The 27235-nt window shown below is 39.1% G+C and overlaps 1 protein-coding gene across 3 annotated transcripts in view; it reads left to right on the top strand.

Moving 5' to 3' along the window:
* RASGRF2 (Ras protein specific guanine nucleotide releasing factor 2) overlaps positions 1–27235 on the top strand; it is a 125934-nt gene that overhangs the window by 30066 nt on the left and 68633 nt on the right. For 2 of the 3 annotated variants that reach the window (XM_082075210.1, XM_082075209.1), the window contains exons 2-8: positions 10315–10421; positions 19588–19735; positions 20365–20454; positions 22139–22392; positions 23523–23602; positions 24057–24250; positions 25776–25885. In XM_082075210.1, the coding sequence (XP_081931336.1) occupies positions 10315–10421; positions 19588–19735; positions 20365–20454; positions 22139–22392; positions 23523–23602; positions 24057–24250; positions 25776–25885 (983 nt within the window). Of the gene's footprint in view, positions 1–10314; positions 10422–19587; positions 19736–20364; positions 20455–22138; positions 22393–23522; positions 23603–24056; positions 24251–25775; positions 25886–27235 lie in introns of those variants that run through there. The other variant, XM_082075211.1, reaches the window with a different exon arrangement.

The following is a 27235-nucleotide window of genomic DNA, read 5'->3' as shown; positions in this document are numbered from 1 at the left end:
CCAGGCTCCAACCCCTAAGGCTAGTTAACCACAGAGCAGGGCTGTCAGTGAGTGTGTTGGCACCAAGAAGACATTTTTCCAAGATGTAAAATCATTTCAGGTTTGATAGGCAGTTTTGAAAACGTTGCATGTGGCTCTTTGCAGTGGTCTTTTATTTTCCATCAAAACCCTGGCAATCTCTGGCCCTGGCAAGTGGCCTGTGCCAGCCTTTTCCCTCACTTCACAGAATACTGCAGTTGATTGGAATTTTGAGTGTTTGTTTTTCCTGAAACTGTTTATAGATAGAAATGATTATATATAACAGAGATGTAACAAGGTCTAGGATGTGCTGACTTCTTCTTCTTGCTTCCCTATCATATGTTGGCTCACTTCAGGAAGAGCAGCTCTGTTTATAGCAATTGTGAGTTGAACTCATTTCCAGCAGATCTATATTTGAGCATCTTTGCACTTGTCCTTGTGTCTATAATGGGCACCATAGTTCTTACCTTGTAGAGGAGTTAGAAAATTAGTTGCTGCCTGTGAAGAGCTTTATAAATGACAGATCCTGTGTTTGTATCCACTTCCTAGAAATTAATACTTCAAAATAAATTGTTTATGTACATGATTTGGGGTAGGTATACTTTTTTTTTTAAGTGTGTGATAGTGTTTACCGAGAAACCCAGGCTTCACTCCTGCAATACACACTGTACAGACCCAGTCTTCAAAAACTGAGGCCCCTTATATAATTTCATCATTTACAGTTTAGTCATTATTTAAAACCAAGCCACATAGTTTTAGTAGTGAAGTTGATTTAATACCTGGAACAATTGTACAAGGGCTTAGATAGGTTTTGCATTACTTTTTATGTTAGGATTGATTAAAGAGGTTCTGGGGCTCATCTTGATCCTTGTGTGTTTGATGCAGGAGCAGTCTAGTGAGGTTTTTCTGGCCTCTATTACATCAGTCATCGGAGTAGAAGGTTATAAATGACTCTTCCAGCCTTTAAAGTCTGATCTTTTAATTAAAATACAGGGATGTCTTTTGTAGAGCAAAACAAATACTGAAGTATTTTGTAGCTGAATTAATACGGAGGAGCTCTCCATCATTATCAGGTTTCAGACAGGAAAGCTGGATGGCAGGTGCTCTGGCTGCTGTTTGGACAAGGAGAGCAAGGCTGTCAGCACATGGAGAAAGGTTACAAAGAAGGTCAAGGAATGAGACATAGTAAAGAAAAAACAAAAACACCAACAACCAAACAAAACCCCAAAAACCCAACACCACAAAACCAACCAACGAAAAAACAAACAACACCCAAACCACAAAAAACCCAGCAAGTAGTCTAGGTTCTGAATAATATATAAAGCTACCACTGATTACATGATTCCTTTTTGTCTCTTTCTATCAATTTTCCACGTCTGTCCTTTCTTTGTCACTTTGAACAGCCCAGTTTTCTGCTAATACAGCTGTACTGTGCTTAGGTGTGTGGTAGGGCTGTAGTCTTGACTCCCTTTAGCTGTGGCACACTTGAGGTGAGACCAGGAGAACTCTGGAAGGGACTAATTCCCTCCTTTTTGGCCCCAGTGAAAAGACAGCTAATGATGCAGAAGTGGAGGCAGACCAAGAAGTGAGGAACTGTGCCTCCAGCCTCCATGCTGGAATAGGTCATCAGTAAGAATAATGGGATTTCCATGATACTTTTCCATCTTTTGCACAGGAGTAATACAGAAGATCATGGTCCCAATATGTACCTGGCCATCTGTTGAACTCTCCACATATAGGTTGAATGTGTGTCCTGCAAATGTCTCAAACTACAATTAAAGCTATCTCTTTAAAAGAAACAAACAACTATCTCTCTAAACCTATCTGGACTCGATGATCCTGAGGGTGTCTTCCAATTGAAATTAATCTATGATTCTTTCGCAGGAGTTTATTTTACCTTTGCAAGCATAAGGACTATATTATAAAGAAACTGAAGACTGGAAAGGATCTGAGGCAACATGTGGTATCACAGTTGCTAAAATCTAGATGTTTTATTGATAAGCAAGATCTGCAGACTTGAGCCTTTTTTCCAGTGATTGGGAAGATGAGAATTCTAGGAATGGGACGGAAGGCATACAGCGGTGAGCAGTATTGAATGTTGGGAGAAATTCTGCCTGCCTCTTGGTTTAGGCAGGTTTTATTTGGCTGTGGTTCATAGAAAAAGTTTTCACTTTATAGAAATTAAGTCTATAGAAAGTATCTTCAGGGCACAGCTAATGCATCAGTCAGCTCAAGAAGTTAGATGTAGAGATGTGTCAGTGTGGGTCCCAGAAGACCTTACATGTGGGAGGAGAGACGGAGGATATGCTGGAAGGCAGCAGTTCTGGGAACACTGTGGATGTTTATTAGTGAATACACTGGCATTGGGATGCAGCCTTCCAGGTCCCTAAAACGTTAGGTGAGGGGATTTGTACATTGCTCCGCTAGAGTCAGGCGTGGTGGTAGAGTGGAAGTCCCAGGCGGGTTGCCAAAAAGCCTTTAGGAATCCTGTCTCATATCCAGAGTTGACAAAAAAAAGAGAAGCTTAACCTGACTGTCCTGGATTCCAGTCCCATACCTTCATTGTAGGCCTGATTTCTATTCACTGTAAGGCACTGGAGGCAGCAGCAGTAATGAATGTTGCAGGAAAAAGGAAGATGTCCTGCAGTTAGGTAATGCACAGCCTTCTAGGAGAGCACCTTGTGGTTTCTGGCAGGAAATTCCCACTGGACAGTGTCAAATGCATTTTGAGATGATGGTACCCTTGTTCCGTTTATTATTAGTGAATAATTTAGCTGCATCAGCTTCTGCAGGCTTTACTTTGTGAAAATTCATTTTGTGTGGCAGAGTTTTTCCCTGTTGATGAACTACTGATGAAGTACAAATGGTCTGCATTGAAAAAATAGCAGATGGGGCCGTATTAGCCTGATTGTCTCATCCATGAAAACAAATGCTATAACTGTGGTAATTTGGCAGAATTTTAATGCAAGTCAACAGAGTTGCAGGAGAATTAAGGTCTGCAGTGGCCTTTGTGTATTCCTTGATCTCTGTTTTACATGCAAGTTGGATATGGTAGTTTTTTATCAATACAGTAATTTTATAAAACTGCTGATTGCATATTTAAATATAATGATCTCAGAATGCTGTTGCTTTTGGCCCAGACAATATTTGCAGAACAGCTCAGTAAGGTGATTCACTGTCAGATGCTGGAATAGATTTTATGTGGCAGGTTGAATCTTGATTAATCCAATATTGGTAAAAGAGAAGAGGCAACGATATGTTGTGTCTGCCATAAATTTCAAGGTGGGTTTATATATATGTGTGTGTGTCTGTGTCTAACCCAAACCCAGAACAGATACCGCAGCCCATCTTTGAATCTCCTCAGTGTGGGAGATGGAGATACAAAACAATGCCTTCTAATACGTTCTCAAGGCAGTGGCTTGGCAGATAAAAGCCATTTACCTCTCATTTACCTCTAGAAGTTTCTTTGTAGTCCTGTTCAATACCAGATTTCTATCTACCAGGGGTGATGAAATAACGTTAAGATGATAAAAAAACCTCTTGATCCCTGGGTGACACCACAAAGAAATACAGAAGCTGAAATACTGCAGTGGCTCTCTACCAGTTTTGCAAATCACCTTTTTTTAAAAAAAGACTCGAAATCAAAACCAATATATGCAAGAAAACACCAGACAATTTGTAAAAGCCAGCACTTAATGAAATGCCAGTGTATTTTGTTTGTAATGCAGTGTGAAGCAATTTAAAGGATTTAAAAGACTCACATACCATCAAGTGAAGTTTTAATTAGTTCCCGTGAGACTATGAGAAAGGCTTTATTTGAGTGGACCAAAGATCCAACTAGCCTAATACCCTGTCTCACACTCTGGCCATGAGGACATGCCGAGGAAGGCATCAGCTTAGATATATATTTTACTTTTCTTTTCCTTCTCCTCTGAGACCACTTCAAGCTTCCAGGCATTTTAAGCTGTGAGGCTGTTTGAATTCTGAATATGTGAATTCTGTGTGTTCAGTAGCCCACAATTTCTGTACAGTGAACTCTCTAGTCTCCCTGCAATCCATCAACACTTACGACATTTACCACTTCCTTTGTCAAGGAGCTCCACCAGCTTACTACCAGTTCCATGAAGAGCCACTTAATCTGTTTGTTTTGAAGCTGGTTTCTATGACATTCACTTAATAGTTTTGTTTGTTTGGGTTTTTTTTTGTTTGGTTGTTTTTTTTGTTGTTGTCGTTGTTGTTTTGGTTTGGTTTATGGGATTTTTTTTGTTTGGTTTGGTTTGTTTTTTGGGGGTGTTGTTTGTTTTTGTTTGGTGTTTTTTTATTATTATATTTTTAACTGGAAGAAAAACAGAGCAATAGATCCCTATCTCTCCATTCCATGTCTCTGTGATTTTGTAGGTCTATGTTGTATCCACAAAGTTGTTCCTTTCTTTGTACTGAAGAGTCTCAGCTTGTGTTTTTACTTACACGGCTGTCTGATGGGGACATATGCAAACCTTTTCATACCACTTTTATCTTCTTCTGAACTTTTCCCATTTTATGTTGCACTTTCTGTGATGGGAGGTCCAAAGCTACTAACAGTATTCAAGGTGTTTCATAGCGTAACAGACTTGTCTACTATGGTTTGCTTTTTTGGCAGCTGCTGAGCATTGGGCGGGTGTTTCTGCAGAACTTACACAGAATATTACTTCTGAGTGGTAGTGCCAAGCACAGAGCCCATCTTTTCACCTGTGAAAGCCTGCAGTGTTTTTCCTCGTGCGTGTCACTTTACATTTGCTTACAATGAATTCCATCTGCCATTTTGCTGTCCAGTAACTCAGGCGTGTTGAGTCTGCAGTTCTTCATAATAGGTTCTCATCATTACTGTCTTGAATAATTAACAAAGTTTGTTATCCTTTGTAATGACGGTCCCAGTCCTCAATGCAATTCCCTGAGGAAGCCCTCTGGTGACCTTCATTTATTGTAAGAACTGACAGATGATCCAATATTCCAGCTCTGTTTCTTAGCATTTGATCAGCTTTTTTTTCTTCTTTTTATCCATGAATGGATGTTTTTATTGTAAGTCCTAGATGCTTAAGCATTTCCCTAAAAATCTGTCAAAAGCATTTTGAAAACCGTGTCATCGTAATCCAAATGCTTGTTGACCCCTTCAGAGAACTCCACGAGATTCAGAGGACATGTCATGCTTTTACAAAAGACATACTGACTCTTTCCAAGTACATCATATTAATTCTGATGTCCACTAATCTTGTTCTCATTATAGCTTCTCCTAATTGGTGTGATACAAACATGAAGTGCATTTACTTCGTAGATCTCCCTGGAAACCTTTTAAAAAATTGTCACGGTTTTCACCCTCCTGTCATTATTCCATTCTCATGCTAATTTAACAACAATGGGCTAAGAATTTCCTGGCTGTGCCAGTGGCACAGCGAGTCTTCAAATGGGACAAAACCCAACACTGGCATTTACCCTCACTTGAATCAAGACACAATACTCTTCTTCCCGCTAACATGCTGTTGATCAGTGATGGGGAAGGATTGTTGTCTTCTCCCCAAAACATTTCCCTCACCCCTATACGCGCATCCTTTTGCACTTGTTCCATTTTAGGGATGCTGTCTTCTCCCAAACATATTCCATTCATTTCCTTCTCTTACTGCAGGGTGGAAGACATACAGAATACACATAAAGTTTTGTATTCAGAAGCTGGGCAAAATACTGCCAGTAGCACACCTCTGAAAACTTCATGTCCTTGAATAGTACAAGCTGCTTTGATTTAGACTAGAGTTTGCTGCCTTTCCTTCAAGGATTATTGAGAACTCTTGAATTGCTGCAGTCATTGTCCTCTTCCGCCCAATAATTTACTAGCACTTAAGATTGCATACAGGTTTCCAGATTCTGAGATGAAATGTCTTTTGAAGTCAAGAATGAGAAATACTTTTAGCGTGTTGTCTTAAATTTTAATTAAATGCCTCACCCACCTTTTTTAGCCTCAAAGGTTTTTAACATGCCCTTGTAAACATCAGATAGCAAATATAAGCCTTATAGATACAGCAAATGATTAAGCTTCCTCATAACTCGTATTGAAGACAGACATTCATTAAGACTCATATTTTTTGGTAGCAATTTTGACACCCAGACAAGCATTTCATGGTTGTTTTGCATTTAGTCTCCATTCTTACCAATATAGATGGCTGGAATTTTCTTTTTAAATGGTTCTTGGTGTTCTGGCTTGAATGATTAGCCCAAGACTGTGCAATAAGTGATTGAAAGATCAGGAAATGGTAACGAGGTCACGCCCCATTTAATCTTTAAAAATTGTATTTTTATATTATAGTAGGGAGGGAACTATATTTGTTTTATGTTTAGTAAGAAAAGTTTAGGGAAAAGCTGTTCATAGACAAGTTGCTTTTACCACACTATAATAATTTACAAGCCCACAATACCAAAAAAATCTCACAGTAACAGTGAAATCCTTTGAAATATAGTGTAAAGGCTATATACCATACTGATGGAAGGGTAAGCTACAAAACCACTGTTGACACATGCATCATTTTTCCAGTATGAGTTTTTCCATCAAGACCTTTAAAGCTGACCACATTTACATGAAGCTGAAGGCAAGAGCTTGCAGTAGGAATTGTCAAGCAGCGTTATTGTCTAGGATAGCATCTTTTCTGCCTGTGACATATAGGAGCACCACCCTGGGAAGGTAAGTACTCACTCTCCTTGGTCCTTCAGTGTTTCAGTAACTCTGAATTGCCACAAGTAACTTAAAAATGGAAAAGACACATTAGGTTGCTACTACTTGGGAGTGAAAAGGAATAACCAATGGAACATACGTAGTGATAAGTTGTCAGGGGAGAGGAGATAAGAGAGAGGATGGGAGATGTCCGCTGAGGTTTCCATGTGAGATGGAGGGACGAGAACAAGCTGTGGGACCATCCCCACGTGTTGGAGAGCACGGTGACTCTCACTTCATGAGCAGCATTCTGCTGCCAGGACACTTAGTCTTAGGGGTGTCTGCATTGATGGAAACTCTACCTCACTATACAATAAAAGAGGAGATTCTTTTATAGGATTATTATAATTGGGGGGTTATTTTGTTTTGTTTTATTACCAGAACAGTGCTTGTTTTTTCCCCTTGGAAGGCATGGCAATTTCAGAGCTTTTGCAGTTTTATCTTGAATCCAGCCACTATCTGGAAAGTTTTATAAAGACAAAGCTATGGTGTGAACTGCTGTCAGTGGGGAGCCCAGCAGAATATCCAGTGTGCTCTGGTATACAAGTTCTTTCATTCGTTGTGTTAATCTTGTTCCAGTCTTACCCCTGAGCCAGAGGTGCCCATCAGCTCATTGCACAGCCTTTCGTTTTCACTGTGGGAAGAAACTCTGATGCAAGTGATGTAGTTGATGTAAATGTGTCCTGCAGTTCTTAAATATTTACTGTCACGACTTCATGAAACTAATAGTGTGTATACAGGAAAGTGGTTTTTACCTGTTCTGTAGAAATTGCAGTAATGTGGAAGCCAAGCTGTTTAGCAGGTTGACTGGCCACACTAAATTTATGTATCTGTCTGTATATATATAAAACCAGATATGTATGTGTATAGGCCCAGTCACAAGCATAATCAACCTGAAAATCTAATAATGCGTCACAGATACCACCTTATTATCTGTAGTAAATCAGTTTTGTAAATAAGCAACATTTATTTTAAAAAGGGAGTTCGAGGATTACTTAGAGGTTATTTTTAGAGGCATGTTATGATATTTTGCTTGCACTTTGCTTATTCTATACTTAACTACTTCTGGGTAAATGATGTGATAGTTGGTGCTGATGCTGGAGTGCAATATGTATGTTTGGAGTGGAGGAGGTAGGTGATTTTTAAAGTAGCTTCTGAAAACAAAAGCTTTTTATAATTTATTTGTGTTTCCATTAGGTCCAGTCCTACTGTAGTAGCCCTCTAAGTCTGAATTTGTGCATTTCCTTGGTCTAACTGTTTATAGCATGCCTGTCACCATAGTGACTGTACACCTCTGAATCTAAATTCTGTGACATGAGATGACTGCAAGTCTTAACTCAAAAGAGTCTGAGCTATCTTACTTTAAAATAAAAAGTAGAGAGGGCTGTAATATTGTGTCTCTTTTTAATCTCTACACAATGGGATTAAATCCATTGCTTGTCTACACTGCCGTCTCTATTACGATTTTAGATGTCAGCAGCTTTATGAAACACAAATAACTTGTTACATAAAATGCAGCTCCAAATGGTATGATTTATCCTTAAATATACTTTAAAAAATACACTACTCTGGTCTATAAACAGAGCACATTTGTATGTAATCTTGCCTCACTTTTTCCTGTCTTGTAGGTTGTTTTCATCTGCACTGTTCTTATCTATTACTGTTATGGAGAATCCTATGGACCTGTTTAAATGTTTCTTTCTATTCATGGCATTCAGGTTTAAGTGATATGCACTGTGGAAAAAACATAGTTTTATAGGATTGTTCTTTTAATGTTTTATTGATCCTCATCTGGCCACTGGAGTTGTTTTGTTTCTGAAAGTTAGTGAGACTAAGCATGGACTTTCTTTGTATAGGCTGTTAAATGTGAATGCTGCTTCTTGTTTTGCCGTGTTTCTATTTTAATGGTCTGTTGCTAATCCTGCAGTACTTGTGGTCTTCTGTAAGAAAAGTGTTTTGTATATACAAGTAACAATTTTTAGCAAATGAATATTATGCTCAGATGAATAGTTTTGTCTTTATGGGATGCCATCATAGGCACTCATGTTACCAGCAAAGTAACCAAACGCTCAAGTGTACCCAGGTGCACAGAGGCAGCTGGGTTTTGTAAATGTGGGGTCCCCAGGCACAGACCTTGGCGCAAATACCGGTGCACAGGCAGCGGCAGCAGCGTGATTCGGGTGCATCTGGGGTGTATTGAACCTGCTCTGTGTGCAGTGCACAGACGGCTTGTGTGCTCTGCATGCACAGCAGGCTGCCAGATGTTTCAGAAGGGGCCAATAAGTGGCTGAAACCATCTCTCTTTATATGGGCAAAATTCATTTTCAGTGTTGACAATGTCTGCAGCCAGCTCTCCATAGGTAAAACTCCATCCCTTCTGTTTCTGTTTGTGCTTGTGCTCCTCCTGCCTTGGAAATGGCTTTTAATTCCGAGGTGTTTTATGTTTGCTTGGTCTCCAGCATGGTGTTTGGCTCAGAGGGGCTTTTTCAGCTGAGCTGTGGGCTTGACGAGGGAAGCAGAATGTTTGTTGACATCACCTCAGGTTTCTTACTGCTGTACACAATGGCTAATGGAGTGGGAGAGTGCCAATTATGTACCTCGCTGACTGGAGCGAGTTTGGAGTTTGCAGTTAGATCCCAGAAAGTAATTGCTGCCATGTGTGGTTATATTTGGTTCCCTGTTAACCAGGGTGAACGTGGAAGAGGGGGTGAGAATTTCCAGGTAATAAGGAGAACCGAGTGATCTGGTACAGAGCTATTTAGCTATAAGAGCTTCTGAATCACGTCTGACGTAATAACCAGATGGTTTATATATGGGCAGGTCCCTCACTGGTCCCTCTGCCTGTGGAACAGCTGGCATTTAGGTAGAATACTTCCTTACCTATTTTCATCTAAATTATAAGATTTTTGTTTGCTAGTGTGTTAGTATGCAAGCTATGCAAGATAAGGTTGTAAGTGACCAACCTTGTGAAGTGGGTTTTAAGGTAGATGACTGGGGGCTCACCCCTCCCCGCTAGATATTTGTATTATTTCTGCATTCTGAAAGCAGCAAAACCTTTCCTGAAATTCTGTGTTCTATGGAATACACTATGGGCGAAGTCCTTCACGTAAGAAAAGTGTCAAAGAATATGACACTTGTATTTCTGCATTCTTCTGAGGAAGTGGTGGCAGTACCAGATTTGGTGTCCCATGAGACCATCTAAGAAAAATCTTAGGTGAAAAAATGCAAGAGGAAAAGAACTACAGACACCCTGCTACACTATTGTATTCGATTGTAGAAACTGCTTAGGGAATTACATTCTGTTGTCTTGTACGTGGGAGCTTAAGAACAATAACTTGCAATAAGTATCATGAAAGCTATTACCTTGATATGCAGGGTAATATGTTAAGGATACAGTTTCAACTTCAATCTACATTTCATGACTAATAGCTTCACGTCTTTCTTAGGTTGGCAATGCTTTGGGCTGTGTTTAAAAAGTCAGATTTTAAAAAATTGTATTGTATATATCTGTTTCATTTAAAAGAGATCCTGAACTTTTTTTCTCTTGTTCTAATTTGCAGCATTACTTTACTGTTCTTTTCGGCCATGAAGGGCAGAAGCCACTGGAGCTCCGTTGCGAGGACGAAGTTGATGGAGATGAATGGGTAGAAGCTATTCACCAAGCTAGGTATGAAACTTCATTTTTAATCCTCAGATCCATTTTATTGTAAATAATTTGATAATAATTTGAAAATCTAAATTCACTTGCCAAACAGAAATAAAGGTTCCAGTGCATTAACTACGTATGACTTGCAATTCATGGGTATGTTATCGGAAAAATGCTTGTATTATTCATGCTTATATCACTGTATTTTATTATTCATGCTTATATCCCTCTATTTTATCATTCATGAGTGATTGTGTTCTAACTGACATTAGTTCAAGAGGAATATTCTTTTATTGGAAGCAACTCTTAGCATTAGTCCTCTGTTAGAAGCAAGGTGTGTTATATGAATGAAGAAATAAGTGATCTGCCAAATGAATAAAAAGCTGTTATACAGAAAAAAAACATAAGAAAGAGGAGGTCAAACCATTAGCGTGATAAAGCGCAAGAAATAAAATTTCATCTCCAAAATGGAAGTCCTGAACAACAATCAGTCCTGCGAAAAGGGACATGGTAGGACTTCCAGCTGTGCAGTAATCTTTCCCTGAGAAAAGATCTGTGTGCCGAATGGGCAAGGTTTGCAGTATAATCTAAATGAAAATCGTCTAACGGAAGGTTTGGGAAAAGGGTTGCTGAGGCAAATGTCTTTGCTGAAATGCACTTTCTCCAGCCTCCTCTCATAGACATTCACCTCGTCTAATCTCCAGTGCCATGGTAACACACAAGGAACCAGGCAGTTGTCTGAGTTGCTTAGGACATGAGCCATGTAAACAGAAGTGATTTTGCTTTATAACTAAAAATGAACACTGCCTGCTAGTAGTTTTTAATTTAGAACTTGTGAAATGAGGACTTGCAGCTCTGGGTCTTCTGTCGCCTGGGTATCCAGTCTTTGGATCTGCATCCTCTTCTTAGGGTTGGCACCTAACTGAACGGGGTCTCGGAAAGCACCGGCTGGGCTGTGGTGTTAGTGAACCACATTTTGCATGGTAGCCCTCCCAGAGATTGCATTATTTCAGGATGTGAGAAGCTGTAAGGCTCTGGACTCTCAGTCCATCCTGGGAGAGTGTGACCACCTGCAGATAGTGCTGTATCACCTTGTTTCTGAATCTGAGTCAGTTTGTTTTGAGGAGCAGGACTCAAAGCAAGTCAAGAAAGGAGCCTGACTTTTCTGCCTTGTGGCAAGGGCATTCAGGGGAAGCAGTTCCCTGTTCTTGGGATAATCTTCTTCTTGCCCATTGCCTAGTGTAAAAGGAATGTAAGCAAGAAGAGCTGAGTTAAAATTTCTCTCTGAGTAGTTCAGTCCATGAATATATCACACAATAATTTTCAAGGCAGAATGTAACAGAAAATTAAGCTAATATTAAACACATAGTTGAAAATATTGACAACTTAAACTTGCTAAGAAGAAGTTAGTTGTGAGTTTCAAGGTGGGGGTGACTGAGTTTTGATTCCACCAGAGAGTTATCACTGCAGCCTTCAGAAGACAAACGAGTCTCTGTTGTAAGCAAGATCAGTCTTTGTATATCCATCCTTTTTGCTATTTGACTTTCTCTGCTTTATTTATGCCTATCTGAAATGGAAGTCCCAATAATATCAAACTGTGGACATCACTGTGAGGGATATTCTCAAGGTCCTATGTCATTTGAGGGGTTTTCTTAATCTATTAATCTACTTTTCTGCACAAATCTCTAAATTTCTTGGGGAAATTTTCCAGGTACCTGGACATGGATTTTCTTGCGCTAGTATTCTTGTCTTCAACAAAATATCAACAAGTGAAAAAAATAATTTTGAAATTTAGTTTTGGAACATACGATGTTGTATACTACTGTGGTTGCCTTGTTGTTCTGATGCTTTTCTACTTCAGTGGAAACTGCTTTTATTTGCTTTATATCATGTCTAGCAAAACGACTTCAAGTTGCGCAATTAATTTCTTAACCACTGGGTCTTTTACCAAAGATATATATAAAACAAGGACATGAAAATAGTGGGTTTAGACTCTTGCATAAGTTTTTTCTTGCCAATTTAATTAAACAAAATAAAACAGATTTGCTTCAGGGATGAAATTTTGCCTGCATCATGAGCTAGACTTTTTTCTTTGAGTTTGTATTTTTGACAAATTAGACAAGCTTTTACAACTTCTTCAGTGTCACTATTCATTTGAGACTAGCCTAAAACAGTTCTGACCGTTTGTTCAAGTTTTTGGTTTAAATTGTGAAAACAAATTTTGTGTAGCCCATAGAAGATACTTTTTGTGTCTCAGGTAAAAATTCTAAGAGGTATTGAGTACATTCTCCCTACCGTTAAACTTAAAATAGGCCTGGGAACATCTTGTTCTGTGTGAGTATGTTGGCATTTGTGAAATGGAAATATTTAATTGCTTTGTGGAGGGCCTTATCCTCACGAGTAGCTATAGTAATCCATGTTTTAGCTGAGAAGAAGTTGAGGGTTTTTTTAATTTTAATTTCCTTTTTCCTTTCTTGTCCTTTTCTTAGATTGATGCACACAAAAATCTAATTTTAGGTTGGTTTTCGTGACTTTTTGCCAAATTTGTCTTCGCAGGCTTCACAATCTCTTCTATGTTGTATTTATTTTGCAAGTTATTAACAGACTGTTGAAAAAGTAACACAATCTCACTGCACCCCAAGTCCCACTGTGGATAATTTTGTATTTTATTTGGATACGAATTCATAATTAAATGACTTTCTGCTGTGTCATTGTCCATTTTTTTCTTAGAAGATCTCACTGTGTGTGGGATGCTACTGCTCATCATTTGGGGGGTACCACGCATGCTCTCAGAGAGCTGACAAGCTCTTGCACGCTGTGGCGAGATGCCCCATTTCTTATGTTCCTGTACATAGTGCCCTCTCCTCATGAGCAAGAAGTTGTCTGGCTTGTGATCTTGCAATGGGAGATGAAATTCAGAGTATTTTAGAGGGACTCGGTTACAAGCTCCACATACATACCTAATTTTCATCTCTTTCTCTTTTACTTGAATTCTCAGTGTTTTGAGTTCTCAGTAATCCAGGTTGGCAGAGCAAGTTTTGCATCTCCCAAGTTACATTTGTGGGCTGGAGGATTTATTCTTGGCAAATCTGAAGTCCTCCATCAGTCACAGCATGTGGAAGTCCTGTCTTAGGCTTTGTTCCAGAATTTGGTCTCTTCTTATTAAAACTGTTTCCCCCTCAATACACTGAGGTGGGATTTTCACCTTCTCTTACAAATTCTTCTATAATTCTATTTTTTTTTTTTGCATTTAACTGAAAAATTTTTACGCTTTTTTAATATGTCGCAGTTCTCATCAAATTTCTTGGCCTTTTCTACTTTAGCATATTGGTAAGTCTTAAATTAAGTGCTTCAGGCTGTAGTTTCATGTGTGTTTTAGTCCTGCATAACCCCACATTGCTGCTGAAGGAAGCAGCTGTCATTCTTGTAAGTCAGCCTTTCATTCCCACACCTTTACTAACCCTTCTCTCATGCAGGCACAAGTGTGAACTTGATTAGGAAACTGATTTGCACCAAGAGGAATTATGTTTTGTTTACTTCTTGCCAGCTTAGTTTTAATCCCTCCTTCATTCGTCCAGGTCTGTTCACCGCGCAACATGCGTGTGTTCACTGCACGAGGGGGACGGAAGAGCGTGGGTGGGATGTGGGAGAGCAGGAGTGCTATGCAGGGGGAAAGTGAGAGTCCTTCTTCCAGCAAGGGCACTGTTTAAAGCATATGAGGAACTACTGCCCTCCAACCGGCAATTTAAAAAGCAAAAAAAAAGCTTTATCTCAGATTTGTTGGCACACTTCGCTTGCTAATGCAGGGTGTATTTCACATAGTGTTTTGGAGGCAGTTGTAAGCTCAGTGTGGTAGCTCAGAGCTGCCTGGAAGCTCAAAGCAAATGCCTTGCTACTAATGCCTTGCTGTTGGAAAATCTGTATTTGCTGAGGCTTGGTGCTAAAATAACCACAATTTTGTAGTTTCCAGTTGTCTAGGAATGAGGCAGAGAGAATTTGAGTAAAGCTTGAAACATGGGCAAAGCAATCTCATATCTGTCTTCCAAATAATGTCTGGCTAGATCCACAGAACAAGGTGGTAGGGGTTGTGGGAACAGATAGCTTGATAGAGGTGAGGCTGCTGCTGGTCTTTATACCCACATTGAACGAGAAGTAAGCCTGGGCATATATTTCCAACTCAAATGAACACACATATGTACATGGAAACACAGCTGGCTGTACAGATTGGCAATGACATAAACATTCAGCACTCACGCAGGCAGAGACAACACCAGCAGCCTCATCCTGTTCCCCTCTCTTACTGATCAGGATGGAGGTATGTTAGTGAAAAAATACATACAATACGTATATGCAGTATGGGTGCCTCCAGTAAATAGCCAAGCCATGCAGTCTGTCCAGGAGCTGGTCATGGATCCTCCATCTCCTCAGTTGCTGGTACCTGGAAATACAGGCCCCCAGTGCCCTCAGACCAAATCCAGTTGCTGGCACTCAGTCTTCCTCACTCACAGATAAGCTTGCATCTCCCCCCTGCACACTGTGGATCCCCCAGTAATTGATCTAAGATACTTTGATTATCTCAGTAACTGGCTCTGGACACAGTGGACTGCCAGGTACCTCAGACACCCACACATGCACTGTGAATCCCTCATAAATTGGTGCACAAGTCCCCCAACCCTGAAGATATGAACACATATATACCCCAACACTATGGATCCCTCCCGTAGCTGCCTTGCACAGTCAAACTGGTAACTAGCTCTTGGATGTTCTTGTCTCTGGTTGTCACAGGCACACACTCACACACACGTGTCCTAATGAGTTTCTCAGTCAACCACACAACCTCATGGTCTTCTCTGTAGCTGGCTTGGATATTGCATGCGCTCCAGTAGCCAAATCATGGAGTCTCTGATGATCCAACACTAGACTTACTGCATCTTCAACACCTGGCTTCCCAGCGACTTATCCTACTCACCAGCAAGCCAGGCTTGACGGTGGCTGGTGATCACACACTGACATCCATGCCCAGCTGATATGGACACTCTCCCTCCTCTCCAGTGAGTTACCGGTACTGCAGAGACACAGGGCCCCAATGGCCCCTGGGTCCCAGCTCCAGCAGCTGGCATTTAGAGCTCCACAGATGTATACATGGAGTCTCCTTACCCAGGAAGAGTAGCAAGAAATTGAGTTTAATGAGGAGACAGGATGGACTGTGCTGATCAGGTGCATAGCATGGCCAGACAAGTGTACTGATCAACCTGATTACATGTGATCCTTTTGCGCCCTTTATTCCCTTGTCTCTGTGTTTTCCCAAGCTTGCTCATCCTCAAACCTCCTTGATACCTCCTGGTCCCTGTATTTGCTTCCTTCCTTAAACATCCCATAACAACTCTTTTACAATCCCAAAATGCTCTTCCCTGTATCCTGTAGTAAGTTTCACACCCCTGTAGCTGGTAACCCTTCTCAGCCTGAAAGGTGGTCTGGAGACCCTTTCCACTGACTCATCTTGATGGGTTTCACCTGCTGGCTGATGAGGCTGGTGGGTCTCCTGTCGTAGCCCTGAGAGGACCTAGGGTGGGGTAGGAGCCTTGTTTGTCTGAATGGGTTATTGCGGTTCCCCTGCCTGGTATTATCATAGAATCACAGAACAGTTTGGGTTGGAAGGAACCTTCAGATCTCATCTAGTCCAACTCCCCTGCAATGAGCAAGGACATCTTCACCCAGATCAGGTTGCTCAGAGCCCCGTCCAGCCTGGTCTGGGGAGTCTCCAGGGATGGAGTGACTACCACCTCTCTGGGCAACTTGATCCAGTACTTTACCACCCTCATTATAAAAAATATCTTCTTCATGTCTAACCTGTATCTCCACTCATCTAGTTTAAAATCATCATCCCTGTCCTGTCATAACACACACTTCTAAGAACTCTCTTCATCTTTCTTATCGGCCTCTTTCAAGTACTGAAAGGCCACAATAAGGTGTCCCTGGAGCCTTCTCTTCTCCAGCTGAACACCCCAACTCTCTCAGCCTGTCCTCCCAGCAGAGCTGTTTCAGCCTCTGATCATTTCTGTGGCTCCTCTGGCCCCTCTCCAACAGGTCCATGTGTGTCCTGTGCTGAGGAACCCAGAGCTGGACACAGGCCTCCAGGTGGGGTCTCACCAGAGCGGAGCAGAGGGGCAGAATCACCTCCCTCCACCTGCTGGTCATGCTCCTTTTGATGCAGCCCAAGATACGATTGGCCTTCGGGGCTGCCAGTGCACATTGTCAGCTCATGTTCAGTATCTCATCCACCACTTCCCCCAAGTCCTTCTCGGCAGGGCTGCTCTCAATCCCTTCATCTCCAGCGTGGACTGATACCAGGGGTTGCCCTGACCCACGTGCAGGACCTTGCACTTGGCCTTGTTGAACCTCCTGAGGTTTACATGGACCCACTTCTTCAGCTTGTCCACGTCTCTCTGGATGACATCGCATCCCTCAGGCGTGTCAACCGCACCACTCAGCTTGGTGTCATCTGCAAACTTACTGAGAGTGCACTTGATCTCACTGTCCGTGTTATCGATCAAGATATTGAACAGTATTGGTTGCAGTACAGACCCCTGAGGGACACCACTTGCCACTGATGTCCATCCAGATATTGAGCCATTGATCACTGCTCGCTGGATGTGACCATCCAGCCAGTTCCTCATCCACCTAACAGTCTTTACCCATCAAATCTATATCTCTCCAACTTAGAGAGATGGATGCTGTGGGCGGCTGTGTCAAACTCATACATACAGAGAGTTGGGTGGAAAGGGTATTGGAAATATATGAAGTTTATTCCAAAATCCTATGATTTTCTGTTCTTTGATCAAGTAGCAGTTTTGAGAAGGAAAATGGATAGCCTATTCTAAGTTACTGTGGGTGTACATAGGCTTTTCTAATTAACTCCTCTTCATACTGCTAATTATGGGAGTGAAGGAAATGTTATTTGGTTTCCAGGCTGAGACTGAGATTTTAGACAGCCAAAGCCTCTAACTAGGCAAAATACTCTTTAAGTACATCTATAAAGAACAGAATTTTTTCAGTCTTCTATAGCAAAGTTCTCATTCCTTAGTAAAGCAAGACTGTGGAAATCTGACTTAATGCATATAAAGAAGCTGAAAAATATAGGTTAAGTTTCTTCCCCTAAAGAATAAAAATTTTTAGAAGTGAATGAAAAACACTGTATATAAAATAGTATTCTGAATTTTATGTCTGCTCTGACTGCAGCTGATGTTCACCCTTTGTGATTCGATGTCCTACTGTTTTCCTCAGGCTTGAATAAAGACAAAATCAAATCTGTCAAATTCTTTATTAGAAACATTTCATATCAAAAGTTTAAGAAAATTTTGGAAAGGATAAGTAGAAGAGTCTTTCTAGTTATCTGGGTCTCTTTCAGGTAGGAAAGACTACTCTTAAATGTAAATCAAGGTCGTGCTGCAGGCACTAAGGAATGCATTTGCTTATGTATGTTACATATGCTTTTATCTTCCTAATGTCTCTCATCACTGTAAAAGGACAAGTGCTAAATGTGTTTCCAACTCAGATACTTTTTATCATGTGCAAATGCCTTTTTAGTGTGCAAAGATATTAAATACTATGGTTTCTGGAAAAAACAGGACTCTTGAAAAACAAAAAAGATCATTATTGAACAGTTTTAAAGAACTAAATCTCATACTGCCTTGCTGTTTATTCTGCATATAAGGTATATGGATTGCTTCATGACAGATTTTTTAATGTGTGTTGTTTTACTTGTTGGAAGAGGTTCTAAGCACTTCTTGCCATTTATTGTTTACTATTGCAGTAGTTAAAATATAAAAATAAATGCAATAGAATTAAATTCACTTTTTTTTTTTAATAATCTATTCAAAGAGGAAAAACATTTTGCTCTATATGGGAGCTCATTCTAATTATTTTCAAGTGTTGAATATAATAGCTGTACTCAATGTTCACCCCCTCCAGTGTATAACTGCACTGATACTGATTGAAATGGCAGTAAATATATACAAAAAAAGCTAACTGAAGAGAACACTTATTGTTACATTTTTTAAAGCCTCACACCATTTAATAGCAAATGTGATTTTTTTTATGAGTGCTGTAACAAGTAGAAGTTTAGAAGGTGAAGATGTGCAATCCAGAAATTCCTTCTGTCAAATCCTGTGCTAACTTGACAGTGGAAAGTGGTAGGGCAGTCAGCGTTTTCAATTATAGATCATAAAATAGTAAGAGATCCCTTGTCAAAGATTTAGAGCTGTGCTCTGTTGTATTTTGTGCAGTTTGGTCTTTATTGTGTAACATTAAGTTTCAGAGGAACAATCTTCCTGAGACCTAGGTAAAGAGGCAGTATGTGTCTGAATTAAGTCCAGCAAACAAGCACTTCATAGGACTCTGCTTTTTCTGCACATTTAAACCACCTATGAGAGAGACAGGCTCACATGAAAGAGCGGTCTGATGAAGATGTTGCACAGCAAGAAATCGGTTTCTCCTTTACCTGAAGTTGTGAACACAACTTCCAGTATGATGCTCATCAGTGCTCTGATTGTGACATCTAATTGCACTAGGGATGCTGTCCCTTTTCATGAAAACACAAATCAATGACAGTTTGCCACCTTGGAGTTAAAAGAAAGAACTGGTACCATAGTTCCTGTTACTAATTAGAATAAATGCATTTATTTGAGTAATTTGAAACTGGCCTAAACAATAAAATAGGTGGTAGCAAACAAAAATAACAGTTATGATGAGAATTCTTCCATAAAGACATCTGACAGGTGGAAAGACTGAAAAATAGTTCTGATGAAGTGCCAGATGCTCCCCACAAGCCTTCCCAAAAGATGGGGAAAAAGCAGCCGTTAAAATAAATAAAATAAATAGAATTAGTAGATTCTTTGGGCTTAGCCTGCGACTTAGAAGTTCATAAAAAGATCAGTGCAATTATCCTGGTTTTGGTGACTGAGTACTAGGAAGCTGAGTACTTCTAGCACCTGTGTCTACAAAGGCTAGTGGGTGCTGTTGGTTTGGATTATTTATTATCAAGCTATTCATTATATATCAAGCAAAACAAACATGGTTTTGCAGGTTTCTTTTTATTGGTTTGCTGTTCATTCTGTCCACATCTCATAAGGGGGTATGAAATACAATATTTGGCTATTTTTACTAACTTAAATGCTTTCCCTTTCAGTTATTCAGATATTTTGATTGAAAGGGAGGTGTTAATGCAGAAGTACATTCACCTTGTCCAGATTGTAGAGACTGAAAAGATTGCTGCCAATCAGCTTCGGCATCAGCTTGAAGATCAAGACACAGAAATTGAAAGACTTAAGTCTGAGGTGTGTGCTAGAGTCATCAAGCAACTATTGAATTGTAACATTTTTCTGTGTGCGTTGCAATATTAAATATTTCTTTAATATTTGTGAAAATAATGGAACCCAGGAAGTTTTATATGTAACAGTCCTCCTATGGACCCTTGGCTAAATATTTTTCTTAGATATACTGTGAACTGTTAATCTTGTTGGATTACTTCTCTGTCAGAGACTCTAGGATGACATGTTACTTTGCAGTGCACGTTCCATTGACTGTATTATTTCCTACCTGTTTTCACATGGGGAGTTTGACCCTTGGTACTTTGTCTCTTGTTGTGACAGTATTGTGGACTATTCCAAACTGCTCTGTTTCACTGAATGTTAACAATTTTGTTGTGGCCCTGAGCTGCTAAGGTCTGAAAGGCTCGCTTGGTTTTGAGAGGAGAACCACCTCTCTTCTAATCCTTCCTCCCTCTCGATCAAGAGCCTTGTTGGTTTTCAGAGAACCATGTTCAAGTCCTTGTGGCCAAATATGTGCCTGTCATTCTGTGCAGCTTTAACAAGCTTGAAGAAGGGAAAATATTTTTTCTCCTAGTTCTGTAACTAATAGTTTCATTAACTTGAGAAAGCATTTAATGAGTGGTTGTTTTTGTCAGATTATAGCCCTCAATAAAACAAAAGAAAGAATGAGACCTTATCAAGGCAACCAGGAGGATGAGGATCCAGATATTAAAAAAATTAAAAAGGTAAGCACGCGGTCTCCTGTGCTTGAGAGGAAAAGGGTGGAATGGAGGCTGTAGTTATGTAATTTAGTCTGTCTAGTTTTTTCATCAATTACTGTTTCATTAAGTACACTCAAATTTCGAGAATCCTTTTGCCCTGCCCCCTCTTAAACCTCTTAAATTACATCAGCTTTGTATGTTTCAGTAACACATTTATCCCATGGCATATTTGTTCCTTAAGTATTTATTTTTAATTGCAAGGTATATGCTCTGTTTCTTAAGCTTGCACAATGCATTTAATTGCTTTTAACGATTGAAATTAAGTCATGGACTACGTTTTGTGGGAAACAGTTGTACAGTGTCTTTATACTTCCTTCTTACAAAAATTATCATAAAGATATGAAAGAATGACTTATGTTCTGTCACTTCAGCTGGAATACAAATACTGAAAATGCAGGGAGCAGTCTTGTTTTAGGTTGTAGCTGATCTGTTTGATGGTGATTATTCCAGGATACGGTGACAGTGTTTTTAGAAAAGGTACAGAATTCTACCAATCCGTATGACATTTACACGTGCAGCTTTTGGTAGCATTGCTTAAGGCTGGATATAACCAGTGTCCAGAACTGTGCTCATCGCTGACTCCTGCAAATCCTGACACATGACAGGAGTGGAACTCATGCTTGAAGATGTGATGCCGTATGTGTCACCTTTACTCTCGCAGTGTTCAGTCTCTTAAATTGCATAATATCCTTTATGGTATGTGGACTTAGTTTCTGGGTCGCTCAATCAGTCTGAGTCAGGGTGAGCACTGAGCTGGTAGTCTTATGCAGATAAACATGGTAATAGAAGCTGGAGATGTCTCTTTTAGCAGAAGAAGAGCTTTGATTCTGTATGTAATTCACTACATTCTGCATCTTGATTGTTTTGACAAATGGGCCCTTTTTTTTTTTTAAGTTGTTTATTCTGAATAAACTGCTACCAGTGAGATTTTGCATTTCTGTTTCAAGATGAATGATCTGCACATCAAGATCAGTGCAAAGATATTCTGAAATTTACTGTTACCAGATGTAGACCTTTTCTGTAATCTCTAATCCACTTCTAACTTCAGTGGATATTACACTTCACTAGATTTTTGCCTTTTCTGGATAATAGTATTGTTGACCTAAGTGTGGGGTATTAAGCATTATATTGATACTTAAATACATGTGCTAAGTGATGTGTATTCAAAACACAAAGCAAACTGAGTTTAGCAATTTTAAATTTCAGAATTAGATCACTAATGATACTAAGTTTGTCTTGAACTGTCTTACCTGGAAGTATTGCACAATACTTTTGAGGGCTTAAGAGAAAGGGAAGTAAAATGAGTTGAAAGGCGTGCACAGTGGGCAGCACAATTGTGCTGACAGAAGGAGTTTATATAAAGGTGCATTTGAGCTTGCAGTAAAAGGCACCTTGATATGTATGTGACAGCTTTTCAGTCTTTTTTCTGACAACAAATATGACCAAGTGATTGTGGGAATTTCATAAATAAACAAATTTTAAAAAAATTCAGGAGCAATTATAGATCAATAAAGGCAACTTTTTTCTTTTTTTTTTTCTTTTTTTAACAGAGGCATTTCATTTAGAGCATTATTTCGACAATGAAGAGCTTACAATAAGTCATGTAATTTTTTTTCTCATTCTTCCTTTTTGCTTGGTCCATTTTTAGGTCCAGAGCTTTATGCGGGGCTGGTTATGTAGAAGAAAATGGAAGACTATTGTCCAGGATTATATTTGCTCTCCCCACGCAGAAAGTATGAGAAAAAGGAATCAAATAGTTTTTAACATGGTGGAGGCTGAATCTGAATACGTGCATCAACTTTATGTTCTTGTGAACTGTTTTCTGCGTCCCTTAAGGATGGCTGCAAGTTCAAAGAAGCCACCTATCAGTCACGATGATGTTAGTAGCATTTTCCTCAACAGGTAGGGGGGGTTTTGTTTGCTTTTTGGGGGGTTTCACTATCTGCTTCTTCCCATTCTGCTTCAAGTTTAGAGTAATAACATCTGGCACTTGTTTTTTTGCTCTGATGTATGTAATGTCACTGAGGTAGACCATGTTTCCAGCAATAAAGGGGAAGGTGCTATTGGTGATGCTGTTTAAACCAGCTGGACCTCTTTGCCTCCTCACATTCTATTTCTTCCTCCACTACAGGAAGGAAAGGACAAATCATGCCTCCTGGGGCAGTTCTTATAATTGTCTGTCACCTTTCCTGTTTCCTTTTCTTTTAAGAGAACAAAATTGGACTTAGTGGCCTCATATAATCCAGATAAGACCCTGAGGATGAGTACATCAAATCTTCTGTTTTCTGTTGTTCTGCCTAAGGAGCCTCCTTCCCTCTCACTTGTCATATCCTACCAAAAAAAAAGAATTGTTCTTTGCATTAAACATCCAAGTACTATCATAATAAGTATGTACAAATAAGCTGGCAGGCATCTAAACTCATACAGGATTGGGATTGCATCCAAGTCTGCCCCAAACTTCTAAGAAATAGAATATGTTCCTTTAGTTATGAGACAGATTTCCCTTTCATGGCTCATTCATGATCTCTGTACTCTTTATGGTTTCTCTTACAACTGGGATGTCCTCTAGTTCTGTTGACCTCCTGAGTTAAAAGTACAATATCAAGGTTTGTGGTACAGAAGAATTACAAGCTTCAAATCTCAAACAGCAGCAAGCGAGGATGTAGGCGACTATCACTGGCTTGAGGTTTTCTGCACCTTATTGATCCTCTTAAACTACTGAATGTCTTGTCAGAGATATTCTTGGAAAACCTATTCATTAAACTGCAACATGTTATTTAAGAGATGCTTTTGTTTAAAAATATTAAACAGAATATGCTTTCTTCACCAAATATGATGTATTTTGTAGAGAATACTACAGTAAAAATTTTAAACAATGCAATAAAAGGAAGCATTTGCTTCCACAATAACTGTCTTCTGTTTTTTTCAAGCAAAATGTACTATTAACCAGGAAGATATGTTTCTCTGTGAATTGTTAATTGGAAAATAAAACCTGAATTATCTCTTTGTTTGTTTAAATACCTGTTTTTCAGTGAAACAATCATGTTTCTTCATGAGATATTTCACCAGGGCTTAAAAGCAAGAATAGCTAATTGGCCTACCTTAATCCTAGGTAAGCTACTATATTTTCTTTAGGGGTATTTTTGAAATTACAGCGAGGTTGTTTTTTGGTTTTTTGTTTTGTTTTGTTTAAGAGATGACTTTTCTTTAAGTTCTTTTTGAATAGAACACTTTTCCAGAACTGACACCACGAGATCCGGTGGAGCGGGATTCCCATGTGGGCAGTAATGATTGTCTTGCAGCCCATAAATTAGAATGTCTCTGCCTTAAGCATTGATTAGGCATAGTCCCCTGAATTTTTGGTGGTATTGTCTAGTTATTAACTAGTTAGAACAACCATGTTTTGGCAGGTGAAAAGAACTGTGTTTAATGTTTCTAAAATCTCAGTATATTGGGGAAAGAACTGATTATAGTAATTTCCTTCCATAGAACATAGTTGTTTCTTTTAAAATGTATTTCGAGAGATGGGTAGCTGGAAAAAAAAAGCATTTCTTGACTTTTTCTAGCTGACTTATTTGACATTCTGCTGCCAATGCTGAACATATATCAAGAATTTGTACGAAATCATCAATATAGTCTACAAGTACTGGCAAACTGTAAGCAAAACAGAGATTTTGACAAACTCTTGAAGCAATATGAAGCCAACCCAGCATGTGAGGGGAGGATGCTGGAAACTTTCCTTACTTACCCCATGTTTCAGGTAGTCTCTGTATATTTTTAGTAACTATTTGTTTTTAATGTTTGGTTGATTCATTTTGTGTTCTTGACATTACGACTGATTGAAAATACTTCTTGCTTAATTAAAAATACTCTCACGCAAATTAATTTAATTTTAATTTATTTTGTTATTATACTGGAACTCTGCCTGTTTTTCTCCAACTATACTGATTCATCTCTATTCAGAATCTTATATATGTTGAAGGGGAATGTAGGATGAGGACTAGTGCCAAAAGAAAAAAGAGCAAGGAGCAATGATTTGACTTCTTCCTGCTGCAGAATTATGAAGCAGCCCAGGGATAATATACCTGGTACAGCGATTTAGAGCAGCTACAAACTTTTTACTAGGAATATATTTTGAAGCTTTCCTCCCACTTTGCTCTCCAGTGACCTGGTCTTTAGAAAATGAAAAATGGATTGCAAAAGTTTTAAAAATTTTATTATCCTTCTGATATTTTGTATTGATCTGCCTGGATTGATTATTTGTGGCTGTTTTAAGAGGTCTGTGAAACACTGGTCTGATGATTTTGTGACTTTTACATTTAACCTAACATTTTACTCATCGCGAGAATGGTGAACCCCCTCAGTTTGTTCAGTTACTGGCAAACCAAGTAGACTCCAAAAAAACAGGCATCAGAAACACTTGTGTGAGTGCTAGTTATTCATATTAGCCTAAAGGGCCTTTAGCACCTCTAACAATATATATTTTTGGCTTTGAGCTTGTATATTGTAGAGTTTTTGAATTTTTGGTTGAGCAGAAACAAGGTCATGGGGTCTTAGAAGGGAGAGGGTTCGGTTCGTAAGTGATGGAGAATGTAATTGCTGATGACTTGCTATTTCAGCATAATAAAAAGCAATGTCTCATTTTCCTAAATAACTTTTATTCTATAAAGACAAGTTATACTGGAGTGTCACGTTTCTGATCAAAAACCATGAAACTGCTTTTAGTAATAATAAATGGATCAGGCTCCTGGTGCTACCCTGTGGCCTTTAATAATAGTCAAGTACTGCATATTCTTCAATATCCGTTAGTGCAATGTGAATTTTACCTAAATGCAAGCAGGTCAGCTGGCATTTTCAAAGTCACAAGGAATTTAGATGCATGTATCCTATTAAACTTGAGGGAAGGTATTTTATGGATCTCCCGGGGACCTTTGAAAGCTTTCTCTATTGGCACTTGGATAGCAGTGTGAAACAATGAAACTCAGTGTCGTATTTGTGGCTGCCTCTGATCTGATCTCTTTCTTAAATTGTAATAAATGGATCTTGTTCTTCCTCAAACAGAAAACATCATAAGCATATGTAGTCTCTAACACCCAAAAGTTCGGTAGTTTTGCAAGTAGTTATATTTAGAATGCATGTATAATCATTTAGCTGTGGATATTAATTTAAAAAATGCTATGCTTGCAAAACTTTTCCGACCAAGGTAATGGCTAATACCTAACAAAAAGCTGTATTGAAATTATTCCTTTAAGGATTTACTGATTTTATACCTAATTTGTTTTAAGATTCCTAGATACATCATAACACTTCATGAACTTCTGGCTCACACACCACATGAACATGTTGAGCGAAAAAGCCTCGAATTTGCTAAATCTAAACTAGAAGAACTTTCAAGGTAAGATTTTTCTACCTTATGCTTCTTAATCTTGAATCAAAAGTTTTGAAAAAAAAAATCTGTTTTCTTTACTTTGGTTTGGATTTGTTCTTTTTTTTTTTTTTTTCCCTAAAAAAAAGGTCTTTTAAATAAAAGGAGCAAAACCAAACCAGAACAAAGATAATGAACAAAAACCCCAAAAGCAACCAACCAACCAAAACCACCACAAAAAACACAAACAAACAAACACACCCCCCCAACCTAATGTTAACATTTTGGCTTGTTTGTTTTGACTAACAAAAATCTACAAGTCGCTCCTTGTATTTTGAGTATGGGAGAACTGGAGTTGCCATAGGAACTGCCCCCGGGTTAAAAGCAAAGCAATTTTCTTTACACAGAGATTTTTTTTTTTTCACAGTTCAAAGAAAAAGATCATTTCCAATACCCTGTGACAACAGGAATCCATCAGGGTCTTGAAAAGTATTCAGGTCTAAATCTGTATTATACTTTATGTGCATTAATGAAATAACCGATTTTCACATATGCTTCAAATAATGCCAGCTAAGCAGCATCTAAAGGCATATTTTGACATCCGATGCTCCCTGTAGAAGCCTGCAAAATGAATCTCTTCCCTGAACTCCCAGACCTTTCTCAGACATTTCCCTCTGTCAGCCCCATAAGAAATCAGTTTGTTATCTCTGGGAAACAGTTTTCTGCTGCGAACAATTAAATGCTGCATGAACTCCAGAATATATATCCTGAGTATCTGGAGTATTCACCAAAGATGTACTTGGAGAATATTTAAAGAGGGATTATTTTATAGCTGTTGTTAATTGAATGCTCTTGACTGCTCAGTTTTCTTTTTCTGTTAAGACAAAGATTCTACCTTGTGCAAAATACCAGTTAATCTGGAGATTATTATTTTTTCCTTTTTTGTCCTGTTATATCTTTAACAGAAGCAGCTTTCTGAGTCAGGTCATGTTGTGTCACTTCTTCAAGATGTAACTTCTTAAAGAGCTGGGCAGACAGTTTCTCTTGGAGAAATGTCTGTGTTTGACTACTGCTGTATTCAGCAAGTTCTGCCCTGTTCTGAGGTCATCTGAAGCAGAAAGAAGTAACGTCTCCTTTCCACTCAATCAAAGCAGAGAATTTCTCTGGCCAGGGTTATGTGCACAGGCAGATCAATCAGCTTTGACTTGGCTTCATCTCATAAGTCAGAGTTCATTGTTGATCCAACTAATTTGTCACTGAACATTCAGAATTGGAGGCTGTTAGGCTGATTGATCCTCCTGTGCCCATACAGCAGGCAGTACAGACCACAAATGTAAAACTTTGTGACTCATTTCCATCCCTATAATGTAGTTCTGAGGA

Source organism: Streptopelia decaocto, assembly GCF_964273445.1.
Source record: "Streptopelia decaocto genome assembly, chromosome: Z".
NCBI lineage: Eukaryota > Metazoa > Chordata > Aves > Columbiformes > Columbidae > Streptopelia > Streptopelia decaocto.
The sequence above is the reverse complement of the archived record's forward strand: the minus strand, read 5'-3'. Positions and strand labels throughout refer to the sequence as shown.